The 24,601-nt window shown below is 38.9% G+C and overlaps 1 protein-coding gene across 1 annotated transcript in view; it reads left to right on the forward strand.

Moving 5' to 3' along the window:
• The first annotated feature begins 13,013 nt into the window (after positions 1-13,013).
• LOC131948121 (serine/threonine-protein phosphatase with EF-hands 2) overlaps positions 13,014-24,601 on the forward strand; it is a 30,069-nt gene continuing 18,481 nt past the window's right edge. The window contains exons 1-4 of the mRNA XM_059309638.1: positions 13,014-13,082; positions 13,967-14,108; positions 16,390-16,529; positions 22,173-22,300. Coding sequence (XP_059165621.1) covers positions 16,475-16,529; positions 22,173-22,300 — 183 coding nt within the window. The 5' untranslated portion in view covers positions 13,014-13,082; positions 13,967-14,108; positions 16,390-16,474. The remainder of the gene's footprint in view (positions 13,083-13,966; positions 14,109-16,389; positions 16,530-22,172; positions 22,301-24,601) is intronic.

Consider the following 24,601-nt stretch of genomic DNA (forward strand, 5'->3'; position numbering starts at 1 on the left):
TCTTCGGCAATATTGTTCTACATTATGGCAGGAATCGATTGGTACATGTTTCAAGTCGCTAAGTGGTCTGGTTGCCGAGATATGGGCAAAACGCTGCATTTTTTCGAGGTTTTTTTTGGCTTTTCCTGGGAATCCATGAAAGAAACCCGGAATTTTTATGGCCTATGTTCATCCTCGTAACTTGCTTAACATAATTGCTTTTGGAACTAGTCCTCGATATTGCTTCGTTGAGGAGGAGATACGACTTAAAGCTGCGGACACACATCCATCCATCCATCCATCCATTCATTCATACATCCAGAAATGACGGGTTAATAAACGCAATTCTCCAGAATGGAAATTGCGCTAAAAATTTATTGATTCAAGTTGTCAACCAGTACCAGCAATAAAGCCATGTTTTTGTTGTTTTTTTAAATTGAATACAAGTTCCCGTTTCTAGAGGCGTCACGAGGGGGTGGCGGGAGGTTCGGATCGCACCGGGTGACACCATTTAAGGGGGTGACACCAAGACAGAAAAAAATATTCAAGATTTATAGAATAAATATGGGGTTTTTTTTTTGCCAGTTCAATGTATGGCTAGTTAGAGTTAAAAAGTATTTAAAGTACCTAATTACGATTCCCACAATGGGAGAGGGGTTGACACCATGGCGTAACCATGCAAACTATAAAGAAAACAATGCTACATCCAGCTGTATTAACAACTGACTATAAATAAACATGTTAGTCAGAGGCATATCCAGGTTTTCGTTGTAGGGGGAGCGAAAAGAGCAAAAAAGGCGCCGAATTTTTAACACGTTCTATATACGTGTATTATATATATATATATATATATATATATATATATATATATATATATATATATATATATATATATATATATGTATATGTATATGTATATATATATATATATATATATATATATATATATATATATATATATATATATATATATATATATATATATATATATATATATATATATATATATATATAATTACTAGCTGTATGTCATTACTTCGCTATGATGTAAAATAAATTGAAAGTAGCACTCTAAAGAAATAAGAAAAAAACACATAATGTAGGCCGACAAAACAAAAATTGTATCAATCTAAACAAAAATATATATATATACACACACTGCAACCAAAAACAATGAACTTAGCACAATCTGTTTTGTAATTTTTGTAAAAAAAAAATTATTACATAATAATTCCTGGGAAATTATTTAAGACAAGTGAAATAGGGGAAATAATCACTCTCTTAATATAAATATGTATATATCTACTTATTTAATTATAAATGTCAAAACAAATAAATAATTACTTTAGAATATAATGAAATTGTTTAACACTATTCGTGTTTACAAAATGTTTTTGTCTATAATCAGAATTTAATATATCAACATCATAAATGCTAAAGTATTACAGCATAATGAAAGTTTTTAAAATCAGAGTTGGTATAAAACCACGCTTTTCGATATAATAGAAAAAACAATTGGAATAACAGCCTACATTTAACTAAATGTCGGTGTTTTAGTTCAGATCATATATTTTAATTAACTACTGCTTCTTTGTGTTCTTAAAAGATCATTTTTTAACATAGTGATAGGTATGGGTTAGATCACTGTATTGATCACACACCTTTTTACTGGTAATTGCAAAAACAAACAATATTCAGAGTTTTACGTTTAAGAAGCTAATTTTTTTTCGGCATGGTACTATGGTACATCATTACGCGTTTTTCTACAATGTACTTAACAGAACAGTTCGGGTTGGGTTGGGGGGGGGGGGGAGGTTCAACTTCATTCACCACTGTCTGGTCACTTTAGGTCAATTATCCAACCCAGTGTATACCTAGGTGTGACATTAATGTCGCTCTACACAATTGTTGTGGTGAGGTGTGTGTGTGTGTGGGGGGGGGGGGGGTAGAAAACGAACTCAGAGTGAACATAGCGTCAGTTTTTAGATGACTGTTCTAAACATACATATATATTACACAAATATATATTACACAAATATATATTACAGAAATAGATTTAAATAAGTAGCAGTGGTATTATGACAATATTTTTTTACAGAGGGTCCATGTGGGAGGGGGGTTGTAACTGTTTCATATAATTTGTAATTGTAATCATTATCGCCCAAACTGTAAGAATACTACTACTTCATCGTGATGATATTGTTGACCTTGTCAAAATTCCCCACCACTACGCAGTTTGCTCATAAGTAAATTTAAATAGAGGTGCCACATCAGTTGTATTTGTTTCTGTATTGTAATTTTTTTGAAATTAATCACACGATTCAAACTGTATATATAAAGTAATTATGTGTGAAGTTTTATGTATAACATTTTCTAATTCAATTATTCGTAAGCAAATACGTTATACAGATGCCTTAAACTTAACACCCCTCTTGCCAAGTGGTACTAACGTAGAAGTTTTTTAAACATTGCAATGCATCGTAATGGTTATTTTTAGAATGGCAAACTGATGCAGCTGCTAATACGTCTTGTAAACGTAGACACTAATAGACTAGTACAATAATGCTTAATTGCTGCATGAAAAGAAATCTTGTGATTTACATAGATGTGCCGACCAAAAATATTTTTTAACAAATATCATTGTTTAAAACTTTGAGTTTAAAAAGTTTCCAAAAAGGCGCCACTTTGCTGAAAATGGCCAGAGGGGGAGCGGCTGCTCCCCCTGCTCCCCCCCTGCGTACGCTACTGATGTTAGTATTAAATGTTAACACTTTAAAGCTCTTACCGGGGGGGCGTGACACCAATTACAACATTTATAGAGGGGAAAAGGGGGGGGGGTGACACCCGACCGAGCGACGCCACTGCCCGTATCTATATAATGTGAGATTGTACATATTTATACCTTAAAAGGTATTAGTGTATAGGGTTTATACAATATTTTTTTAAATGTGTATGTGAAGATTGTGAACTTGTAAAGATTAGTTAACACTCAGAGCGTTATGACTTTTGATATTAATACGCCTGTGCATCTGTGTACTCAATGCTTTCATACGTCCGCCTATTTTACTTACTCTCTTTACGGGGCACGGTACTTAACCTGATGAGTGAGTTCGATTGAACTATCTACGGGTCATTTCTCAGACAAGATGTATAATACGTCACCCAACCTAAAACTTTCAAGGTGTGTTTCGTTATCGAACGTTTGAAGTAGCGTTCACATCTTGGAACTTACGGGATGTTCCTTATCAAAGCTTTCGATTTGTAGAGGATACAAAAGTAACGAGAAGTTATCTACAACTGTATCGGGTAGATTGTAGGTGATGTATCGATTTAATTGATCGATTGGTATGTACACAGGCGGATGTTCTGCTGTATGAAGGGCTATTCTTAATTTGTTGCAATAGTGCCCTAAGCTATCGATTACTTTGTGTGTATACAGGCAGAAGGGCGACATGGCGCCGGGGGGGGGGGGGGTATAGTTCGCACCAAGTGACACCATTTAGGAAGGAGGGTGACACCAAATCGGAAAATTGTGAAATTACTGTTTATCAAGTCAAAGTTGTTAAGTAGGAGGAGGAAGGGTGACACCAAATGGAAAAATTGTGAAATTACTGTTACAATTCATTTTACCCAGTTAAAATAATTGAGAAGGAGCAGGACCGGTGACACTACACTAAACATACAAAATTGTTGGAAATTTGTGGTCGTTCACATTCGTGATTCTAATACTTAGTCATTTACAGTTGTGATTCTAATATTTAGTCATTTACAGTTTTGATTCTAATTTTTAGTCATTTACAGTCATGATTCTAATATTTAGTCATTTACATTTGTGATTCTAATATTTAGTCATTTACAGTCATGATTCTAATATTTAGTCATTTACAGTTGTGATTCTAATATTTGGTCATTTACAGTTGAGATTATAATATTTAGTCTTTTACATTTGTGATTCTAATATTTAGTCTTTTACATTTACGATTCTGATATCTAGTCTTTTACAGTAATGATTCTAGTATTTAATCAATTACAGTCGTGATTCTAATATTTAGTCATTTACGTTCGCGATTCTAATATTTAGAAGTTTACTGTTGTGATTCTAATATTTGGTCATTTACAGTCCTGATGCTAATATTTAGTCATTTACAGTTGTAATTCTAATTTTTAGTCATTTACATTTGAGATTACAATATTTAGTCATTTACAGTCGTCATTATAATATTTAGTCATTTACAGTCGTCATTCTAATATTTAGTCATTTACAGTCGTTATTCTAATATTTAGTCATTTACAGTCGTGATTCTAATATTTGGTCATTTACAGTTGAGATTATAATATTTAGTCTTTTACATTTGTGATTTTAATATTTAAACTTTTACATTTGCGATTCTAATATTTAGTCTTTTACAGTAATGATTCTAATATTTTGTCATTTACGTTCGTGATTCTAATATTTAGCCATTTACATTTGTGATTCTAATATTTAGTCATTTACAGTCATGATTCTAATATTTAATCATTTACAATTGTGATTCTAATATTTAGTCATTTACAGTCGTAATTCTAATATTTAGTCATTTACAGTCGTAATTCTAATATTTAGTCATTTACAGTTGTGATTCTAATATTAAGTCATTAACATTTGGGTTTTTTTTTTTAATTGTAATCATTCACAGTCACAACTGTAGACGTTGTACACCTATAGTGTAAACCTACACTGTGTACACCTAGACTGAACACCTACATTGTACACCTACACATACACTGTAGAGATTCACTGCGTACATACACCTACAATGTACATCTACCCTGTACACATTCTCTGTGTACACACAAGCTCTCCTCCTCCTGTTGTAACATTGCGTCACTTCCTCTCTTCACTCAATATTCCCTGGCTGATCTACAATGAACCCATCACTTGGGAAAGTGGATGATCTTTCTTCCAGTGGATGATCTTTCTTCCAGTGGTTGATCTTTCTTCCAGTGGTTGATCTTTCTTCCAGTGGATGATCTTTCTTCCAGTGGATGATCTTTCTTCCAGTGGATGATCTTTCTTCCAGTGGATGATCTTTCTTCCAGTGGTTGATCTTTCTTCCAGTGGTTGATCTTTCTTCCAGTGGATGATCTTTCTTCCAGTGGATGATCTTTCTTCCAGTGGATGATCTTTCTTCCAGTGGTTGATCTTTCTTCCAGTGGATGATCTTTCTTCCAGTGGATGATCTTTCTTCCAGTGGATGATCTTTCTTCCAGTGGTTGATCTTTCTTCCAGTGGATGATCTTTCTTCCAGTGGATGATCTTTCTTCCAGTGGTTGATCTTTCTTCCAGTGGTTGATCTTTCTTCCAGTGGATGATCTTTCTCGCGGACGTGCGTACTTAATCAATTCTCAATGATCCCCTGCCATTGCTGTTTGTTCAGCTGTCTGATCTGTCTAAGCTGTTTGCTTGGCTGTCAACGCTGTTTGTTTAGCTGTCAAAGCTGTCTGCTGTAAGATTATATTGGAAACTATTTTATTGGATATTTTAAAAAGACGTATTCAACGTTTCCGTGACCTTAAAAAATGGAATAATTTGCTTTTAATTCTTCCATTGGAATATTTTATCTGCTGGTATGGAATTATATTTTTTAACAAGCTCATAATTACGTTTTTAACCATGATGAAATCCAGACCAAAAAATAGAAAAATAATGTAAAATTTTCTGGAAAAAAGACGATTGCATGCTTAGAACTCCAATGTGCTTCATGTCTATCGGTATTTTTACTTTTATTTTTACGTTTCTTTTGACGTTTTTATTTACTGTTTTGAACATTCGCTGTATTTAATTTTGTAACCTGTGGCAGGTGAAGTAGAATTCATCTGTTTCAGTTACCTACGCATATGAAGGGGTAGTGTGGTCAGCACTATGCCCAACCGCCTTCACGTTCCTTAACGTGAGTCAGGTACTCATTAGAGCTGGGTGAACTCCGGGACGTGCCCGGGATCCGAACTCGGGCTATCAGTCGTATCCAAGTAAGACTTCTCAACTACCAGCGTCAAAAAATCTCATTTTTCTTAATTCCTTTTCGAATTCATCTCTCTCTTCCTTAGACCCACCCACTGTTTTTTTTCATCGTTTTTCTCTGCTGTACGGCTCTTTTATTTGATGACCTACTTTCGCCTCACTGGGCAGCTAATTGGAGCTGATTAATTTGATGTCCACGCTATGCTATCAAATATTGATTGGCTCGTTTGAACAAACAGCTTATATCTTTTTTTTTCTTTATTTATTTATTTTTTTTTTTTTTTTGCATTTTCTCAACAGTTCATTTATCATGATTGGAATTTGGTTGTATTCTGCTTATTTTAGCTCTCGTGAAAACGGAGTATATGGGAGAAGTGTGGTACTCATCCATCTTGTGGTATTTATTGTTAATTGGAATTTCTTTCGGTTTTCTACATAGTAGTATATGGGCCACATTCGCAATCCTTGGTAACCAACGTTTCTACTAAGTAGGAAAAGCTAGTGTGTATCTTGTATCTTGTAGCTTAGAGGGAACATTGTTGATAACTTATGAAAAGAGATTTTTTAACGAATTAGTCATAACTCTCGCTAAATAAAGTTTAGAATGCGTTCAATGCATGGGTAATAACTCGTGTTAAATTTATTAATAGAAAGTGTTGAATGAATGAAAACCAGAAGCGTATCAAGAGAGCAACCACTACCACAGATTCAAGTGGTCATTTGGTAACGTGTTTTCTGGTTCTTTGTCCGGCTTCTATTCTGGCACCATTCTGTTGACATTAATTCACAGTGCACTGGTACATAATGCCAACAGCGTAGCATCATCAAACTTCTGATATTGAAGTTTTCTTAATCCTTAAACAGCACCGTCTCATGTTCTCAGATATTAGATTTCTTAGACTTTTTATGAGGTTGAGATTTCAGCTCAGCTGCCGACCTTTCTATGATAGACTTTGGTGCGTGTCTGGAGGTTCAGTAAAATGGTCCCCCTTCACTTCCGAGATTTTGTTGATTTTTAACAAAATGAGAATTGTGTAGTGTTCGAGAACATCAATTACGTCACGAGCAAGTAAAGTTACCTTTTTCGAACCTGGCGGTTGTTTTTTGGCGCAGATGAAGTAGAGCTCACCTGTTTATCTGACCTCGGCATATGGAGGAATAGTGTAGTCAACACTGTACTCAGCTTTTTTCCATAATATAGCCAGGTACCCATAAGAGCTGGGTGCGCTCAAGGACGTCCTACAGAATCAACCTCGGGAGACGAATTCGAGACTTTCGGATTAGCTGTCGCACGTTCTAATCCCCGACCACGCCGTCCCACTACACCGCTGCTTCACCTGTAAATCCGGATTACCACCACGTCAAATTGTTTTAAAATATCCAAGCTAATCCCTTAGACATGTCTTTAAGACCCGTATCCGCATAGGTTTAGATAGCTAACAAACATGGTTTTTTTACTAATCCACATAAAATTACAACTGCTGTTTTGAAATTTCAGCAGTCGCAAAATTTAAGAATAGATTTGCAATCGGAGATTTAAATGCACTGAAAACACACAGAATGCTGTTTCAGTCAGTTAATTCCTACTCGTCATGGCAATTTGTATGCGAGTTCAGCTTTGAGCAAAGGGATATTACAATGTCCAGCATTTAATGGAGTTCTTTTGTTCGAGAGTTTACTTTCTAGTTACGCGTAGGGTAGAGGTTATTTGGTGTGTTCTTTTTAAACACAGCAATACATGGGCTGTTGATTAGTATGTAAAATGTGCAAATTGAAAGTTTGAGGGGGTGCTAATTGAAAGTTTGAGGGGGGTGCACATTGAAAGTTTGAGGGAGGGGGTGCAAATTGAAAGTTTGAGGGGGGTGCAAATTGAAAACTGAAAGGTTGTTCCCGAGGGGGGCGCCAAATTGAAAGTTTGTCCCCGGGCGCCGGGAAAGGTCGCTATGCCTCTGACCTACCTGAAACACCCATAAGACACCTACCGGTGATCAACCAACCCTAAAAACTAACAAAGTCTAACATTTGCTTAACATTTACACAGCTAAGGACGACGTGGTCAGTCGGTAGAGCCTACGACTGCTAACCCGAAAGTCTCGAGTTCGAATCCCGGGCTCGAGTATGTAGAACACCACTGAGCTCACTGTACCTTACTCACGTTAGGGAAAGCAACGACAGCTGGACAACGTGTAGACAACACCATCCCCTGTATGCCGAGGTTATTGAAACAGATTAGCTCTATTTTATCTGCCCCATGTGTCTTGGACACAAACGGGAAAAGATGATGATACCGATAATTTCTATATAAATACCTTGTCTGTGTGTCTATCTGTCTGTATGTTTGTGAACATGATAACTTAAGAAAATATATACTTTAACCAGTTTCCCCCAGTTTCCCTCCCCTCCCTTTCCCCCCCCCCCCCCCCCCCCCCCCCAATTCTTATTATTCTGACAAAGATCGACTTCTGGCTATTGAATCTGGCTTATTCCAACCACTGACCGTATATCATCTTATTTAATCTTGTGTATATAAAACAAACAAAACATTATTTATATCATGTAGATACAGCGCGATTGAGACAAGATCAGCCTTGCTGTATTGTCATCTTTAAATCTTCATTAAGTCTGCCACCCCAACCCTCCCCCCTCACGTCCCGTCCCCCCTCAAGTATAACGGCACTTGGGGTGTTTATCCAGATATGTCATGTCTATCTTCTAGATTCTAACTGACGGAAATTTCCGGTCGGCGCCGTCCCTCGGTCTATATCTAGATCAGCATCACTAAATAATGGAACGCTAAGGGCATTGACTCCAGTAGGATTTTTGTAAGGGGAAATTACTCTGTTTATTTACGAGTAAGGGGACTTAACTTTGTTCATAAGTCAAGCGTATGGGAATAAAATATATTACCGTCCATAAACGGTGGGAGTGTGGGTCGGACTTTTGTGACGATCTGTGACGAGGGGAGAGTGAGGGTAAGAAATTGTGATTACATACTTTTAAAAAGTTTTTTTAAAAAGCATTTTTAAAAGTTAGGTATTGAGTTTTTAACTGAGCCGTTATTTTGCGGATTAAAAGACTTTTTTTTTGTTAAACTGTAATTAAAATTTAAATCAATAAACACATTACCGACTGCGGAAAGAAATCAATGTTTTTTATTATTGTTTTTTTTTTTAAATGCAATTTTGAAGGGGGGGGGGGGCGGGGTAAGCCGTGTGATGTCATATTCAGTTGAGGGATTGTGACTTTTTGTGACGATGTTAGACAATGTGGAGAAGGGGTGGGGGGGGGGGGGCTAAAAATCGTTTTATTAAAAAAAGTTACGTCTTTCATGAATGACTTTAGAAAAAAAAAAAACTAATTAATGATGACTTCAATTAGGTATCTTAATTGTTTGCTCGATACTAATGAGCAGTTTTGTTATTTTAATGGGGGGGGGGGGGGGGGCGATCCCCACTTTCACAGTAGGAGAGGTGGAGGATGGGGGGGGGGGCATAATTGTAGGTCTAAAAGTGATTAAGCCATTTTGTTATTAAGATATCTTAAAAAACCTCGAGGTTGGATGATCGATGGTGGATGCCGTGTTCGTCAGTTTTAAGTTGGTGGTCGCACATCTCACCAGTCACCGGTGCCAAATAACCCCCACTCCCCTCTCCACCCCCCCCCCCCCCACACCCCCACACACACCCACACACCACCACTAATTTCAGATCCACTGTTTTCTGTGACAGTGACCTCCCTTGTCTTTATCGTGACATAATTCTCTCCCCTCGCCCAACACCAAAGCCGCCCCCCCCCCCCTCTAGCCATTAACCTGTATTGCACTCTGTCAGGTGCGCGCCTGCAACAAAATACGGCTGCCCGCTAATGACGTTCGCTAATTAATTGTTGATGGATGACAGCTGGCACGGACGGTGTCCGGTACAGGGACGGCGTCTGACACGCAATCCTGTCGTCTGCTGTACAAAGTTTTACACGCTGTTAAATGGTGAGCTGTTGGTTGGCTTTATGGTGGCGTTATGGTGGCTTTGTGGTGGGTTTATGGTGGCTTTATGGTGGCTTTATGGTGAATATTTGGTGGTTTTTGTGGTGGTTTATGGTGGTTTTATAATGGCTTTTTGGTGGCGTTATGGTGGCTTTATGGCGGGTTTATGGTGGCTTTATGGTGGGTTTATGGAGGGTTTATGGTGGTTTTATGATGGTTTTATGGTGGCTTCATGGTGGCTTTAATGGTCAAACAAGAAGCCAGGTTTAGTGAGTTGTTGTGTGGTACTTATTCCCCTCCTTAACTTTAGTTACGGCCGACCCTGTAGTGGTATAGGCTGGTTTTAGTTTGTGGGAATCTCTCATTCATTCATCATTCACTGCCCTTCACCTTTCCTGGTGTAAGGTCCGCCAACCAACCATATATCTCCAGAGTTCTCTGTCCTGCTGGGGTATGGGCCGCCAACCAAAGATCTCCAGTCATTTGTCCTGCTGGGGTATGGGCCGCCAACCAAAGATCTCCAGAGTCATTTCTTCTGCTGGGGTATGGGCCGCCAACCAAAGATCTCCAGAGTCATTTCTTCTGCTGGGGGTATGGGCCGCCAACCAAAGATCTCCAGAGTCATTTCTTCTGCTGGGGTATTGGCCGCCAACCAAAGATCTCCAGAGTCATTTCTTCTGCTGGGGTATGGGCCGCCAACCAAAGATCTCCAGAGTCCTCTGTCCTGCTGGGGGTACGGGCCGCCAACCAAAGATCTCCAGAGTCCTCTGTCCTGCTGGGGTATTGGCCGCCAACCAAACATCTCCAGAGTCCTCTGTCCTGCTGGGGTATGGGCCGCCAACCAAAGATCTCCAGTCCCTCTGTCCTGCTGGGGTATGGGCCGCCAACCAAAGATCTCCAGAGTCCTCTGTCCTGCTGGGGTATGGGCCGCCAACCAAAGATCTCCAGAGTCCTCTGTCCTGCTGGGGTATGGGCCGCCAACCAAAGATCTCCAGAGTCCTCTGTCCTGCTGGGGTATGGGCCGCCAACCAAAGATCTCCAGAGTCCCTCTGTCCTGCTGGGGTATGGGCCGCCAACCAAAGATCTCCAGAGTCCTCTGTCCTGCTGGGGTATGGGCCGCCAACCAAAGATCTCCAGAGTCCTCTGTCCTGCTGGGGTATGGGCCGCCAACCAAAGATCTCCAGAGTCCTCTGTCCTGCTGGGGTATGGGCCGCCCAACCAAAGATCTCCAGAGAGTCCTCTGTCCTGCTGGGGTATGGGCCGCCAACCAAAGATCTCCAGAGTCCTCTGTCCTGCTGGGTATGGGCCGCCAACCAAAGATCTCCAGAGTCCTCTGTCCTGCTGGGGTATGAGCCGCCAACTAAAGATCTCCAGAGTCCTCTGTCCTGCTGGGTATGAGCCGCCAACTAAAGATCTCCAGTCCTCTGTCCTGCTGGGGTATGGGCCGCCAACCAAAGATATCCAGAGTCCTCTGTCCTGCTGGGGTATGGGCCGCCAACCAAAGATATCCAGAGTCCTCTGTCCTGCTGGGGTATGGGCCGCCAACCAAAGATCTCCAGTCCTCTGTCCTGCTGGGGTATGGGTCACCAACCAAAGATCTCCAGAGTCCTCTGTCCTGCTGGGGTATGGGCCGCCAACCAAGATCTCCAGAGTCCTCTGTCCTGCTGGGGTATGGGTCGCCCACCAAAGATCTCCAGTCCTCTGTCCTGCTGGGGGTATGGGTCGCCCACCAAAGATCTCCAGAGCCCTCTGTCCTGCTGGGGTATGGGCCGCCAACCAAAGATCTCCAGTCCTCTGTCCTGCTGGGGTATGGGTCGCCCACCAAAGATCTCCAGTCCTCTGTCCTGCTGGGGTATGGGTCGCCCACCAAAGATCTCCAGAGTCCTCTGTCCAGTGCCATCCTCTCTACATGCCTCCAGGTGTAACCCATCTCTACTGTTTTTCGTTTCAAGATCCCGTCGCTATTTGTTTCTTGACCGACCCACCTCTTCTTGGCTCTCCTTATGTGTTCCACCTTAATGCCTTCCTGGTGATTATAAAATTATTGGTTGGCAAGCTGCGCTTTGTGTGACCTATCCAACCCCTGTTTTTCCTTTCCTGATTTCTTCATCAGCAGGCCTGTCTTTTCCCATTGGTTTGTGTTGCTGATGGTATCAGACCAGCGGATCCTAAGTATTTGATATTAAACTTTGGAAGTGTCACATTTTTAATAACCCGCTTTAAAATTCGAACTGCTCCCCACCCCCAGGGGAAACCACTGACAAATGACAATCCCTACTATGTTGCACGAAAAAGCCAGCCAGTTCTATAAAAAAAATATTATTTACATTGAACAATTTTTTTAATCACTATGAACTGAAACCGTACAACGTGCTGATATTGTATAGATCTACATGTATCAGAGGCGTAGCGACCATTCCCGGCGCCCGGGGACAATAATTTCAATTTGGCGCCCCCTCGGGAGCAAATTCTCAATTTGCACCACCCCCCTCAAACTTTCGATTTGCACCCCCCCCCCCCCTCAAACTATTTATAATGCAAACATGCAGCTAAAATGACAGTTTAATTTGTTTTTACAACCCATTTAGGCGCCCCCTAAGGTCGGCGCCCGGGGACATATGTACCCCCTCGCCCCCCCCCCCCCCCCCATCGCTACGCCTCTGACATGTATTTATATAGGCTAATAAACAGATAAACCATTTTACATTTCACGATAGCTGTTCATGGCACTTCAGAGGTATTTCTACTTGAAATATGAAATTGCCAGTTTTATAGTTTCTTGCAACTAAATCGTCAAGTTCGTTAACATAATTTTTTTTAAACGTGGTTTTTAAATATATCCAGATTCTTGCCATAAATAATTCCCTAACAAAAAGCCGTACAGGCGGCTTCTGCTTCTACCCCATCAACATTTATTTGTAAGGTTTCATTCCCGCTATATTGATTTTTACAAACACTATATTAGTTTCGTGTAGAAAACCTGAAAAAATTTCGTGCGTGTTTTTGAGAGTAACCGGATGACTCTTCAATTGAAGTAATCTTTGTTTCCATCAACATTTTGAACTACTGTAAATAGTTTTGTAGGCACCAAGAGTCTTGACAACATCGTCTAGCTTCTGGGTATTACTGTACTGCTTTACTCTTTACTTTCTTAAGTTATATCTCAGATGCAATATGTTCATTTGTTTATTCTCGTTAAAATATTAATTTCTCTTTTTTTTTAAAAATGATGTATAAAACATGTTATTATTGTTATTAGTTTATTTATGTGTTTATTAGTTTAGTTACGCATTTATCTTTATTCGCTATACCCGCGTATTCATATGACCGATTACGATCCTTCTAAATCTCTAAACTTAGCCCTCTCTCTAACCCTAATCTCAAGCCTAGGATTAACCCTAAGCTTAAGAGTCAAAGTGGCGTTGTTTGAAACAAGCATTTTTACGTCTATCAGAATCTATTATAATAAACAATGTATTCAAGTTTTGAAATTAACAACTATGGTTATCCTAATACCTAACTCTAAACTATCTCAAACATTAAACCTTACACAGAGGCGTAGCGAGGGGGGGGGGGGGGTGGGGGGGCGGGGGGACATATGTCCCCGGGCGCCGACCTTAGGGGGCGCCAAAATGGGTTGGAAAAAAAATTGAAAGGTTGAGGGGGGGGGGGGTGCAAATCAAAAGTTTGAGGGGGGTGCAAATCAAAATCTTGGGGGGGGTGTAAATCGAAAGTTTGAGAAATCGAAATCTTGAGGGGGAGTTGCAAATCGAAAGTTTGTCCCCGGGCGCCGGAAGGGTCGCTACGCCTCTGACCTTACAGTAAATGAGACGTTTAACCTAATCCCTAAACGTTCACTAATCCTACACGTTACCCTAGGGTGCGGTCGACCTACACACCATCAGTAAATCAGTATTACTTTTTTCCATTATTTTTCTTTTTTAATACTGCACCTTTTATCCAAAACAGTATACTAAATATTCTATACTTTTTTCTAACTACAGGAACACACCGACAGATGTGACTTGTACATTATTATAATGTGTCATGGAATATCACATGCGGGTTTTTCTTCTTTGATTTCGTCCTCGTAGCCAGCTGATCTTTACAACATTTATGACGGATAAGACTTCACCCATTTACTTTGTAAGTTCCTGTCTGTTGAAAGCTATTAGGGATTAGGTAAATCAATAAAACTGCAGGTTCGTTATTATTGAGAAAATCCATAAAAATCTTCTTTACTTTTTTTTTCACTGCGTTTTATTTACGTTGTACTTACGTTATATTTGATGGAATGGTCTAGAGGTATAGAGCTAGACTGCTAACCCGTAAGTCTCGGGTTCGAATCTGGTTTGAAGTCAGAAGACCGTCGCTGAGTCCACCCAGCTCTAATGGGTATCTAACTCACGTTATGTAAAGTAAAGACAGCTGGACATAGTGCTGACCACATTATCACTGCATATGCAGAGTTCATAGAAACAAGTGAACTCTACTTCATGTGTCCCATAGACCATCAGGTTTGGAAGGGGAACTTTACACGTTATATTTAATTCTCCTTGTTTTGTAAACTAATATACATAGGTCCTTATATTATTGCTGGTAAGGCCGTAGTTAAGCTAATTTTAAGCTTGTTTATCAGTAAATAAACTCTTAACATCGTCCCAATAAATAACCCTAACTTATCTCTAAAAAATTAAGCTTGTTTATCCGTAAATAAACTTTTAACATCGTCCCAATAAATAACCCTAACTTATCTCTAAAAATTAAGCTTGTTTATCCGTAAATAAACTTTTAACATCGTCCCAATAAATAACCCTAACTTATCTCTAAAAATTAAGCTTGTTTATCCGTAAATAAACTTTTAACATCGTCCCAATAAATAACCCTAACTTATCTCTAAAAATTAAGCTTGTTTATCCGTAAATAAACTCTTAACATCGTCCCAATAAATAACCCTAACTTATCTCTAAAAATTAAGCTTGTTTATCCGTAAATAAACTCTTAACATCGTCCCAATAAATAACCCTAACTTATCTCTAAAAATTAAGCTTGTTTATCCGTAAATAAACTTTTAACATCGTCCCAATAAATAACCCTAACTTATCTCTAAAAATTAAGCTTGTTTATCCGTAAATAAACTTTTAACATCGTCCCAATAAATGACCTTAACTTATCTCTAAAAATTAAGCTTGTTTATCCGTAAATAAACTTTTAACATCGTCCCAATAAATAACCCTAACTTATCTCTAAAAATTAAGCTTGTTTATCCGTAAATAAACTTTTAACATCGTCCCAATAAATAACCCTAACTTATCTCTAAAAATTAAGCTTGTTTATCCGTAAATAAACTTTTAACATCGTCCCAATAAATAACCCTAACTTATCTCTAAAAATTAAGCTTGTTTATCTGTAAATAAACTTTTAACATCGTCCCAATAAATAACCCTAACTTACCTCTAACCTAACCCAAGCTCATCAGTGGATGCAGTACTAACCAAACGAGGAAAACAAAAGTACCAAAGTTTAAAACAAGTCGTTCAGGTAGATGAAGTAGAGTTGATGTTATGTCTCTTGATGGACCATGAGAAGATGAGCCAACATTTGATATCATATTCCCTTTATCCCCCAGGCTGTCACCGTAAAAAGATGAGCCAACATTTGATATATTGCCTGGAGCCAACATTTGGTATTTTGTCTGGAGCCAACATTTGATATCATATTCCCTTTAATCCCCAGCTAACACCGTGAAAAGATGAGCCACCATTTGATAATTTGTCTGGAGCCAACATTTGATATTATATTCCCTTTAATCCCCCAGGCTGTCACCGTAAAAAGATGAGCCACCATTTGATATTTTGTCTGGAGCCAACATTTGATATCATATTCCCTTTAATCCCACAGGCTAACACCGTAAAAAGATGAGCCAACACTTGACATTTTGTCTATGGAGCCAGCATTTGATATCATATTCCCTCTAATCCCCCAGGCTAACACCGTAAAAAGATGAGCCAACAGTTGAAAATTTGTCTGGAGCCAACATTTGATATCCTATTCCCTCTAATCCCCCAGGTTGACACCGTGAAAAGATGAGCCACCATTTGATATATTGTCTGGAGCCACCATTTGATATCATATTCCCTCTAATCCCCCAGGTTGACACCCGTGAAAAGATGAGCCACCATTTGATATTTTGTCTGGAGCCAACATTTGATATCATATTCCCTTTAATCCCCAGCTAACACCGTGAAAAGATGAGCCACCATTTGATAATTTGTCTGGAGCCACCATTTGATATTTTGTCTGGAGCCAACATTTGATATCATATTCCCTTTAATCCCACAGGCTAACACCGTAAAAAGATGAGCCAACACTTGACATTTTGTCTATGGAGCCACCATTTGATATCCTATTCCCTCTAATCCCCCAGGTTGACACCGTGAAAAGATGAGCCACACGCCGCCTATGGTGAGAGACACCACGAGACAAGTCCGAGATTTGCTGACCACAAACCCATGGGGTGCACTGCGGCTAAACCGAAGAAAGAAGTGATGGGGAAAACGGAGAAATGTGCGATTTGTAGTTGCTTATGTCTTGTTGTATATAGCTTCCTCCTTTTCGGTTAGCCGTACCCTTCATCTCACCCTCCTTCCATCCCACCCCACCCTCCTTCAAGCATTGAATTGCTTGTATCAATCGCAAAGGTTAAGAATGTTCGATCAAAAATCTACGTGAACATATAAACTCGGGGCATTAACAATAAGACATAAAAACTGGACGTCCCCCCCCCCCCCGCACAGGACAAATACCCATGCACACACACACACACACACACACACAACCCCCACCACCACCCACACACCTGATTGAGGAGTATATATTAAACAAGTCATCTTGGAGATAAATGTAAAAGAATGTTATTCAGCATATTTGTGTTTCACTTATAGGGGCTAATCGAGTTGTACTTTATGGGACTTTTCTTAAATGTAAATTATATCCAATCTTTGATCAGCATTCCCATACACGCCTTTGTGGTAGATAAAGCAGAGCATCTGTGACCACATTATTGTATTCTTCTATATTTAGACGCTATCTATCACAACTCTCTTAATATCGATTTATGCCGGGTACCCACTAGAGCTGGGTTAACTCAATGACGGCTTTACCTTAAGCTTCCTCGTGCTAACTGTCCTATTCTTCCACTTGACCTTAGCGTCTTGAACCTTGAAAAAGAACACGCGGTAGGCAGTGTGGTCTAGTGGTAGCACGCGCGCTTGTTAAACAATGTCGCGAGTTCGGTTCTCGTGCACGATTCCAGATGTCTACCCCCACCCCAAGGCCCTCTTTCCTACATGACGTAACCGTAGTAATCTGGCATACATTAAGCCACTTCTCTCACTAGAGTCTTATGGCTAAGTTCAGGATTTCTGTAGATGGCTGTCTCTCTCAACGCCTACACCGTCAATGTCCGTATCAAGCTCCAGCTTTGCTCAGGACTTAGTTGTCTGATCTCTAGTTGGTGTTTTTTAAGATTAATTATTTTCTCATTAAGGGGGTGGACTCTGTGGAAAAAGGAAAAAAAAACACGTCTTAATTAATAAGCTTTTTTTATTTATTTGTGTGTACCTAAGTTAGGGTACATAAGGGAAAATATTTTCATTCATATAATAAGCTGGCTATTTTTTTTTTTTTAATTTTTAAAGTTGTGTATGGTGAAATACCAGTAAATTTGGCATTAATTTTAACTTTATTGGAATAAGAAAACCTACAGGAAGGATCAATAATTATACGGTCCATATAAATGTTTAGTTAGTTTTGAACCTTGAGACCTTCACGAAAAGTTGTTTTTCTCAAGATGGCCGCCGTTGCCATGGCAACCATATTTCAGAAGAGTCCCTGATGCTTGCAAAAAAAAAATTCTTGAAGTACCCTAACTTAGATTTACCCAGTATGGATCGGCGTGGTCGAGTTGGTAAAGCTCATGGTTGCTAAACCAATAAGTCTCGAGTTCAAACCCTTGGGCAGACTCAAAAATCAAATCCAAAAAGAAAAGCAGGCTGAAATCGGAGTCAACGACCAAAAATGGCGCATAACCAGTTGACACGTATACTTAACAGGAAGATACACACAAAATAATTGAAGTATTGATATTAATAAGGAATTGTTTTTTTTCCCGGGGCCTCCCCCCTCCACCCACCCCCACCCCTCCCCCCTTAAGACCGAGGTTACTGACAGCTGTAGTGTAACCAAATACCGCCATGTGTGGACGCTAATTGCCGTGTCTGTTTGCTAGACAACGTCTCGCTTAATTAAAATGACTTCATCAATTTCTCGCTAATTGGCTGACTGTACCTTGGTATCGCTACCTTAGATATACAGGGCATAAGAGCTTTATGATTGATGGCTTTAAAAGTCCGGACATTCACCAACAGATTAAGCTAGATACTCTACACCACGGGTTCCCAACCTGGGGGTCGCGACCCCCCTGGGGGTCGCGAAGGGCTTTCTGGGGGGTCGCCAACTGGTATACTAAACCTTAGTAATGAGAAACAAAAAATAAATATTTAGAAGAATATCTGAAATTCGGCTTTACTAACATCACTGGAAATGGAATAGAGAAGCAATGATTACTCAATACTGTACAAAGTTGTTCTCAGTCACGAGGTAATGAACTTTTCAAATCTAAAACGTCATTTGAGACGAGTCATTCCGAACACACCAAAAAAGATACGAAGTTCTTTCGTCGACATGAAGCTAGTTGCAAACGTCAGAGACTTGATCGAACTGGAAGTTTTCACGAAGGAAACACAGCATTAGTGCAAGCATCATATGAAGTCGCGATAGAAAATGTCAAGCAAAAAAAAAAAAAACACAATAGGAGAAGATCTTATCAAACGCTGCATGTTGAAGATGGTGAAGTTAATTCTTGGGGATTCCAGTGCAGTAAAGATGCAACAAATATCTCTCCCTAATAATAATATTCAGCGGCTTATAGCAGACATGTCCGTAGATGTTAAATAACAAATTTTTATTGAAATCAAGCTTTCACCATTGTTTGCTTTTCAAGTTGATAAATCAACAGACTTGAGTTCGTGATCGCAGTTGTTGGTCTTTGTCTATATTCATGCGGATGATAGCAAATAAGAGCTTTTATTTTTTAATGATAGCATGGAAAAAATAAATACGTTTTTCGAAACTGGATGATTAAAAGGGTTAAAACGGCTGTGGGGGTTTGAACGGATGGTGTGCCATCTATGTTTTGGTCAAAATCAGAAAACAGAAAAGATTTAGCTGCCTAACCACTGCCCTCGCCATCAAGACTCCATTGCTAGTAAAAGTCGTAACTTATATTAAATCTGGAGCTTTCAAAGAACTGTGCAAATACATTAATAAAGATCACGAGGTTCTGCTTTTCTACACTACATCATGCTGGCTGTCAAAAGGAAATGTAAATCGTGTTGTGAAATTGAAAGCTGAAATCAAGTTGTCCTTCGAAGTACAAATGAAACAAGACCAGAGTTTCTTCCAGGCATCTCTTCGGGGGGGGGGGGGGGGGGGGGGGCTTTGCCCCCCCGAAATTTTTTTACCGCCCCCCCGAACGAAATGAAATTTATATAATTTATATAGAAAATATATACTTTTAACAGTGTCCGCCCCCCCCCGATGAAAGTTTACCGCCCCCCCCCCCGAAGATTTCAAGTGCCCCCCCCCCCCCCCCCGGAGAAAAAAGTCCGGAAGAAATACTGAACAAGACCCTTTTGGTACACTTAATACGACATACCTAGCAGATGTATTCGAACATCAACATAAGCTTGACCTGAAGCTTCAGGGAAAATGAACGCATATTATCACTTTCCATGATAAATTCGGGGCATTTTTATCAAAGCTGCAAAAATAAATCTTGGAAATATTGCCATGTTTGAGAACTCTGCAATGTAGTAGATGAATCTGTTTGTGAGATAATTAACATTTTGAAAGAAGCGATTTCTGGGCATTTTGAATCTCTTTAAAACGAACTGCAGCGCTATTTTTCTGCGCTGAAAAAAGAAGAATCTGCATTGACGCATTACCCATTCTCTTCTTCCCTTGATGTTGCCAGCATTCCAGATGAATTACAAGATGAATTCTTTTATTTGCAGAATGATTCAGCGCAAGATGAAAAACTGCACACACAATTTTGGTGTAGTATTCACCATTCATACCCAAACGTAATATTGATTGACTTTTCGAGAATAGATTTTCAACACTATTCTCCGATTAAAAACAAAATTAAGGAATAAATTGAATGTTGATAATGAAATAGGTAGGCGTTAACAAAAACTTAACCGCGAATGTTTAGTAAATAACACGCAATTTTACACATGCTATTAAAACAGTTATCAAGGGTAGTTTACATTGAAAGTCTACTTGAAAATCTTAATTTAGTGCTTGTTAATTTCCATACTAATTTCGGCTTTTTAATTCTATGGGGGTCGCGGGTCACTTACTTTTTAAAAAAGGGGGTCGCCACTCGAAAAAGGTTGGGAACCACTGCTCTACACCATTATATCCAACACATTCTTCAAGAAACTATACCCGACTTTAAGCGATTACAATAAGATATTCCCAGAGGCGTAGCGAGGGGGGGGGGGTACATATGTTCCCGGGCGCCGACCTTACGGGACGCCAAAATGGGTTGGAAAAACAAATTAAAATGGCATTTTAGCTGCATTTTTGCATTATAAATAGTTTGAGGGGGGTGCAAATCGAAAGTTTGAGTGGGGGGGGGGGGGGAGGGCGCCAAATTGAAAGTTTGTCCCCGGGCGCCGGGAACGGTCGCTACGCCTCTGGATATTCCACAACAAATTATGCCAAATATTTTACAAAAATCATTATATCAGGCATTTTACAAGAAACCATTCCAGATTTTTTCTACAAGAGATCTTATTATACCAGATATTTTACGTTATAGTAATTGCCGGATGCATACCATTCCGCCTACTTATTTACTTGATAAATAGATATCCCACGCTAAAGTCAGAGCATCAACAGAGTATTTATTCTGAAATAAGTTGAAACGTGTTCAATTATTTACGAAAAATCGATTTTAAAAGTTTGAATACAAAATGGGTTTTTTAAGATGATGACGCAAAGTTATTTGAATTGAAAATCTTATTCAGCTGTAGAAATATTTTTATGTTATTTACATCAACATTACCCTAGAGGGGAGTGCGTGATCTGAGCTCATGGAGTTAACTTAAATCAGCTCCAATTTATTTTGCGTGTTTGTGTCTGTATGGTAATATTTGCTGTTATCATTTTTAAAATTTTGTAATTTAGATTTACATATCTTGATTCGGTGTCGTGACTCCGAAATAAATATGTAAACCTGTGTGGTTTTTTGGTGTAGCTGTCGTTTTATGTTGACTAAGATGGAGTGGTCGGATGGTAAAGCGCACAAGTGCTTGAGTTATAGTCTCGAGTTCGGATCCCGGGCGCGAGCGAGTCCATTGTAAGTCCCTGAGCCAATCGAGTTATGATGGGTACCCAGCATGCGTTAGGGAAAGTAAAAGTGACTGGACATATTGCTGACAACAATATCCATTTATAAGCATAGATCGCAGGAACAAGTGAACTCTACTTAAATTTGCAGTTGTGAGATTAAAAACAAATGTTAAAATACTGACTGCTCCGGTCTTGCTTCAACTGTGAATGTTATTGTTTTCTTGTTATAGTAGTGATTGGTGTGTATGTGTTTGTTGTTGTTGGTGATGTTTTGTCTTAACACCGCGTTTACACTTGCGACATGTATACCATACATGTCTAGAAAAAAAACCCACTGGCAACAAGTTAGTATTCATGTAACGTGATGAAAATGTTTTCTTATTGCATTACATGTTTTTTCGAGTTTTTCCCTAGACATGTAGGCCTATAGTATTCATACCGCAAAATAATAGCTGCCAATGTAATTTAATTTTTAATTTTATTTTTTGTTGGGGGGGGGGGGTGTTGAAATGACTACAGTAATTCAAGTCATGCTTAAACAGAGTGATCGCTACCATGATTTAAAGATTGTTTGTTTTTATTAGCTTTTATTTTAAAATAACGACTGTCATCCTTGTAAAATGTTTGAAATAATAACTATCGTTCCGTATCTTTTTCTTTTTGTCGAACATATTTTTTTTCAAAATCTCCCCCTCACCTTCCACCCTCCCCCCCCCTCCCACTTTTCAGCTATAAAAGCGGCTCTGTTGATCCAGCGCTGGTACCGACGTCACCAAGCCCGTCTGGAGGCCAGACGTAAAGCCACGTGGTCCATCTTCCAGAATATCGAGTATGCCGGGGAGCAAGACAATTTCAAGGTCATTTTCTCACAGCCTCTTTTTCATTTCCCTTGTGTGATTTTTATGTTGGATTTGGGTTTTATAGTTTGTTATTTATTTTAGGCATAATTTAAAGAAAGGTTTAGTTTTGACTCCCACTTAACGCAAGGTTATGTGAGAATAAAGTTGGATATTAATGGGAGGGAACTTGCACACTTAAAACACAATAAACGTTGATGAAAAACAAGGGTGATAAGAAGGGCTGACATTTTTTCCCTAGGGGAGGGGAGCACTACAAACTTCGGGAGGGGGGGGACGCAACAACGTCTTATATTGGGGGCATGAGGCGGAAACTGGTTAATGTAGAAATTTTCTATATGTTATATATTTGTTCTACCCCCCACCCCCTTCCCCGATGTAGGGGGTCTGTGGTCGTGTTCAGTGGATGTGAAAACACGTCAACTTTTTATTTATGTTTTAATCTTTGCCTGAAATGGAATACAAGAGACAACGAGACATATTCAGTAGTTATGTTATTGGACTCCATATAAAATGTATTGTCAAATGTTGCAAGTTTGTCAAAAAACAGTTCTGGAAGTGTGTCGTCTGCTCCTCGGCTGTCCTCCCAAACAATGACCTAGTTCTTTCTTCTGAGTTGCTCTTCCACTTTTTTTTTTTAATATTTCTAACTTTTATTTTTATTTTTTTGTTTCTTTTGTCTTGATATCCAAGACTTTAAAAAAAACATATTTCATCTCTTCTATTTTTGCTTCTTTAACTGTCTTATTCCACAACTTTTAAAAACATATTTTAATTTTTTCTTTTTTGTTTCTTTAACGTTGTTATTCCACCTTTTTAAAAAAGAAAAGAATCCAACTAATTTTTTTTTTTTTAAAAACATTATTTTTTTTAGCACTTGTCTTTTAAAATAATGTCCAACTGCTTGTCATTATTTTTAAGTTTATTCTAAAGAAGCCGCAGAATCAGCTTATTCTTCCGTTGATTAGTTTTTTTAATGCATGCAATCTTGTCTGAAACCTTGCACACAGCTTAATATTGAGTGATGTATTTCATTCTAAGACTTGCCAAATTTTGAAAGGGGGGATGGGCAGTGGCGGATTCCAGATGGAGCTAACTGGGCTGCAACCAAGGGCCATATTGTTTTGTTTGTTTGTTTGTTTGTTTTTTTTGTTGTTTTTTTTTTGCCTCCAAAGAGAAATATAATAGATTTAACTGTTTCAAGATGTATTAGACTTCGTGGTCTGTTGATAGAATGCAAGATTGCTGGTAGAAAGTATAGAAAGGATAAGAGGTTTAGGTCAAGGTAGGAGAGAGAAAAATATTTTCAGACAAATGACTTGTATTTTTCCTCATCCATTGTCATCCATTCTGTCGGGAGCGCCCTGACCTCACATGGAAATAAGTGTGGAAAATATCAAAATGAGTCAATAAAAAAGTAAAATAAAAACTACAACGCCGGAAAAAAAAATAAACAAAGAGAACGCTGTCATCAATAATAAAAACAAAAATGACAGTCTAATTCATTTGGCTAAGATTGAAAGTGTTAAAAAGGCAAATATGACTCACAAAGTCCCGCAAAAGCAAAATAAATAAACATCGTTAGGATTATTGTTAAAATCTGGCAAGAGTTACTTAGGATATGGGTTAAAGATTGGGATAGAATTAGGTTTAGATTAATGTTATGGTTGAGGTTCAAGGTTAAAAAATGTAAAAAAAAATGTAAAAAAAACAATTTAAAAAAACCATTATCAGCCTTGCGCGCTGTCGAAATGTTAACTAGGGTGGGTGGTGGGACGGACAGACAGACAAACAGACAGACAGACAGATACAACTACAAAGGATGATCCCTTGCGTGCCTACCATCGCGTGATTTGAAACCATCGCCTTGAGGAAGTCTGCTCTGGAACCGTTTGGTTTAACTTTAACGGAAGAATTTTCATTAACGCTTCATAAACCTGCGGCGAGATTGTAAAGGTCAAGGCCGTACCTCGATCACGTGACTGTGATTTACTCCTGGCCCAGTTTTGACAAACCTCGCGAAAATCGATACGTTATGCAAGTCCAGCGGGGAGTTATATTTTAAATAAATAAAACTCTAACAACAATGCTCTTGATGTTGACTATTTACAAAAACCTATTTTTTGGTACCGTGACTAAATGTAATGTGTGTGGGAGGGGATGGGGGGGGGGGGTCTGATACTCACCAGACAGACAGAGTACTGGAACCAGTCGTGATGTTAGCAATTGATAAACAGAAAAAAAAATGATTTTCAATAAGAATTGTTATTTTCATTGCTCGAATTATTTTTTTTATCTATT

Source organism: Physella acuta, unplaced genomic scaffold (assembly GCF_028476545.2).
Source record: "Physella acuta isolate Inbredline_101_S28 unplaced genomic scaffold, ASM2847654v3 ptg000624l, whole genome shotgun sequence".
Lineage (NCBI taxonomy): Eukaryota > Metazoa > Mollusca > Gastropoda > Physidae > Physella > Physella acuta.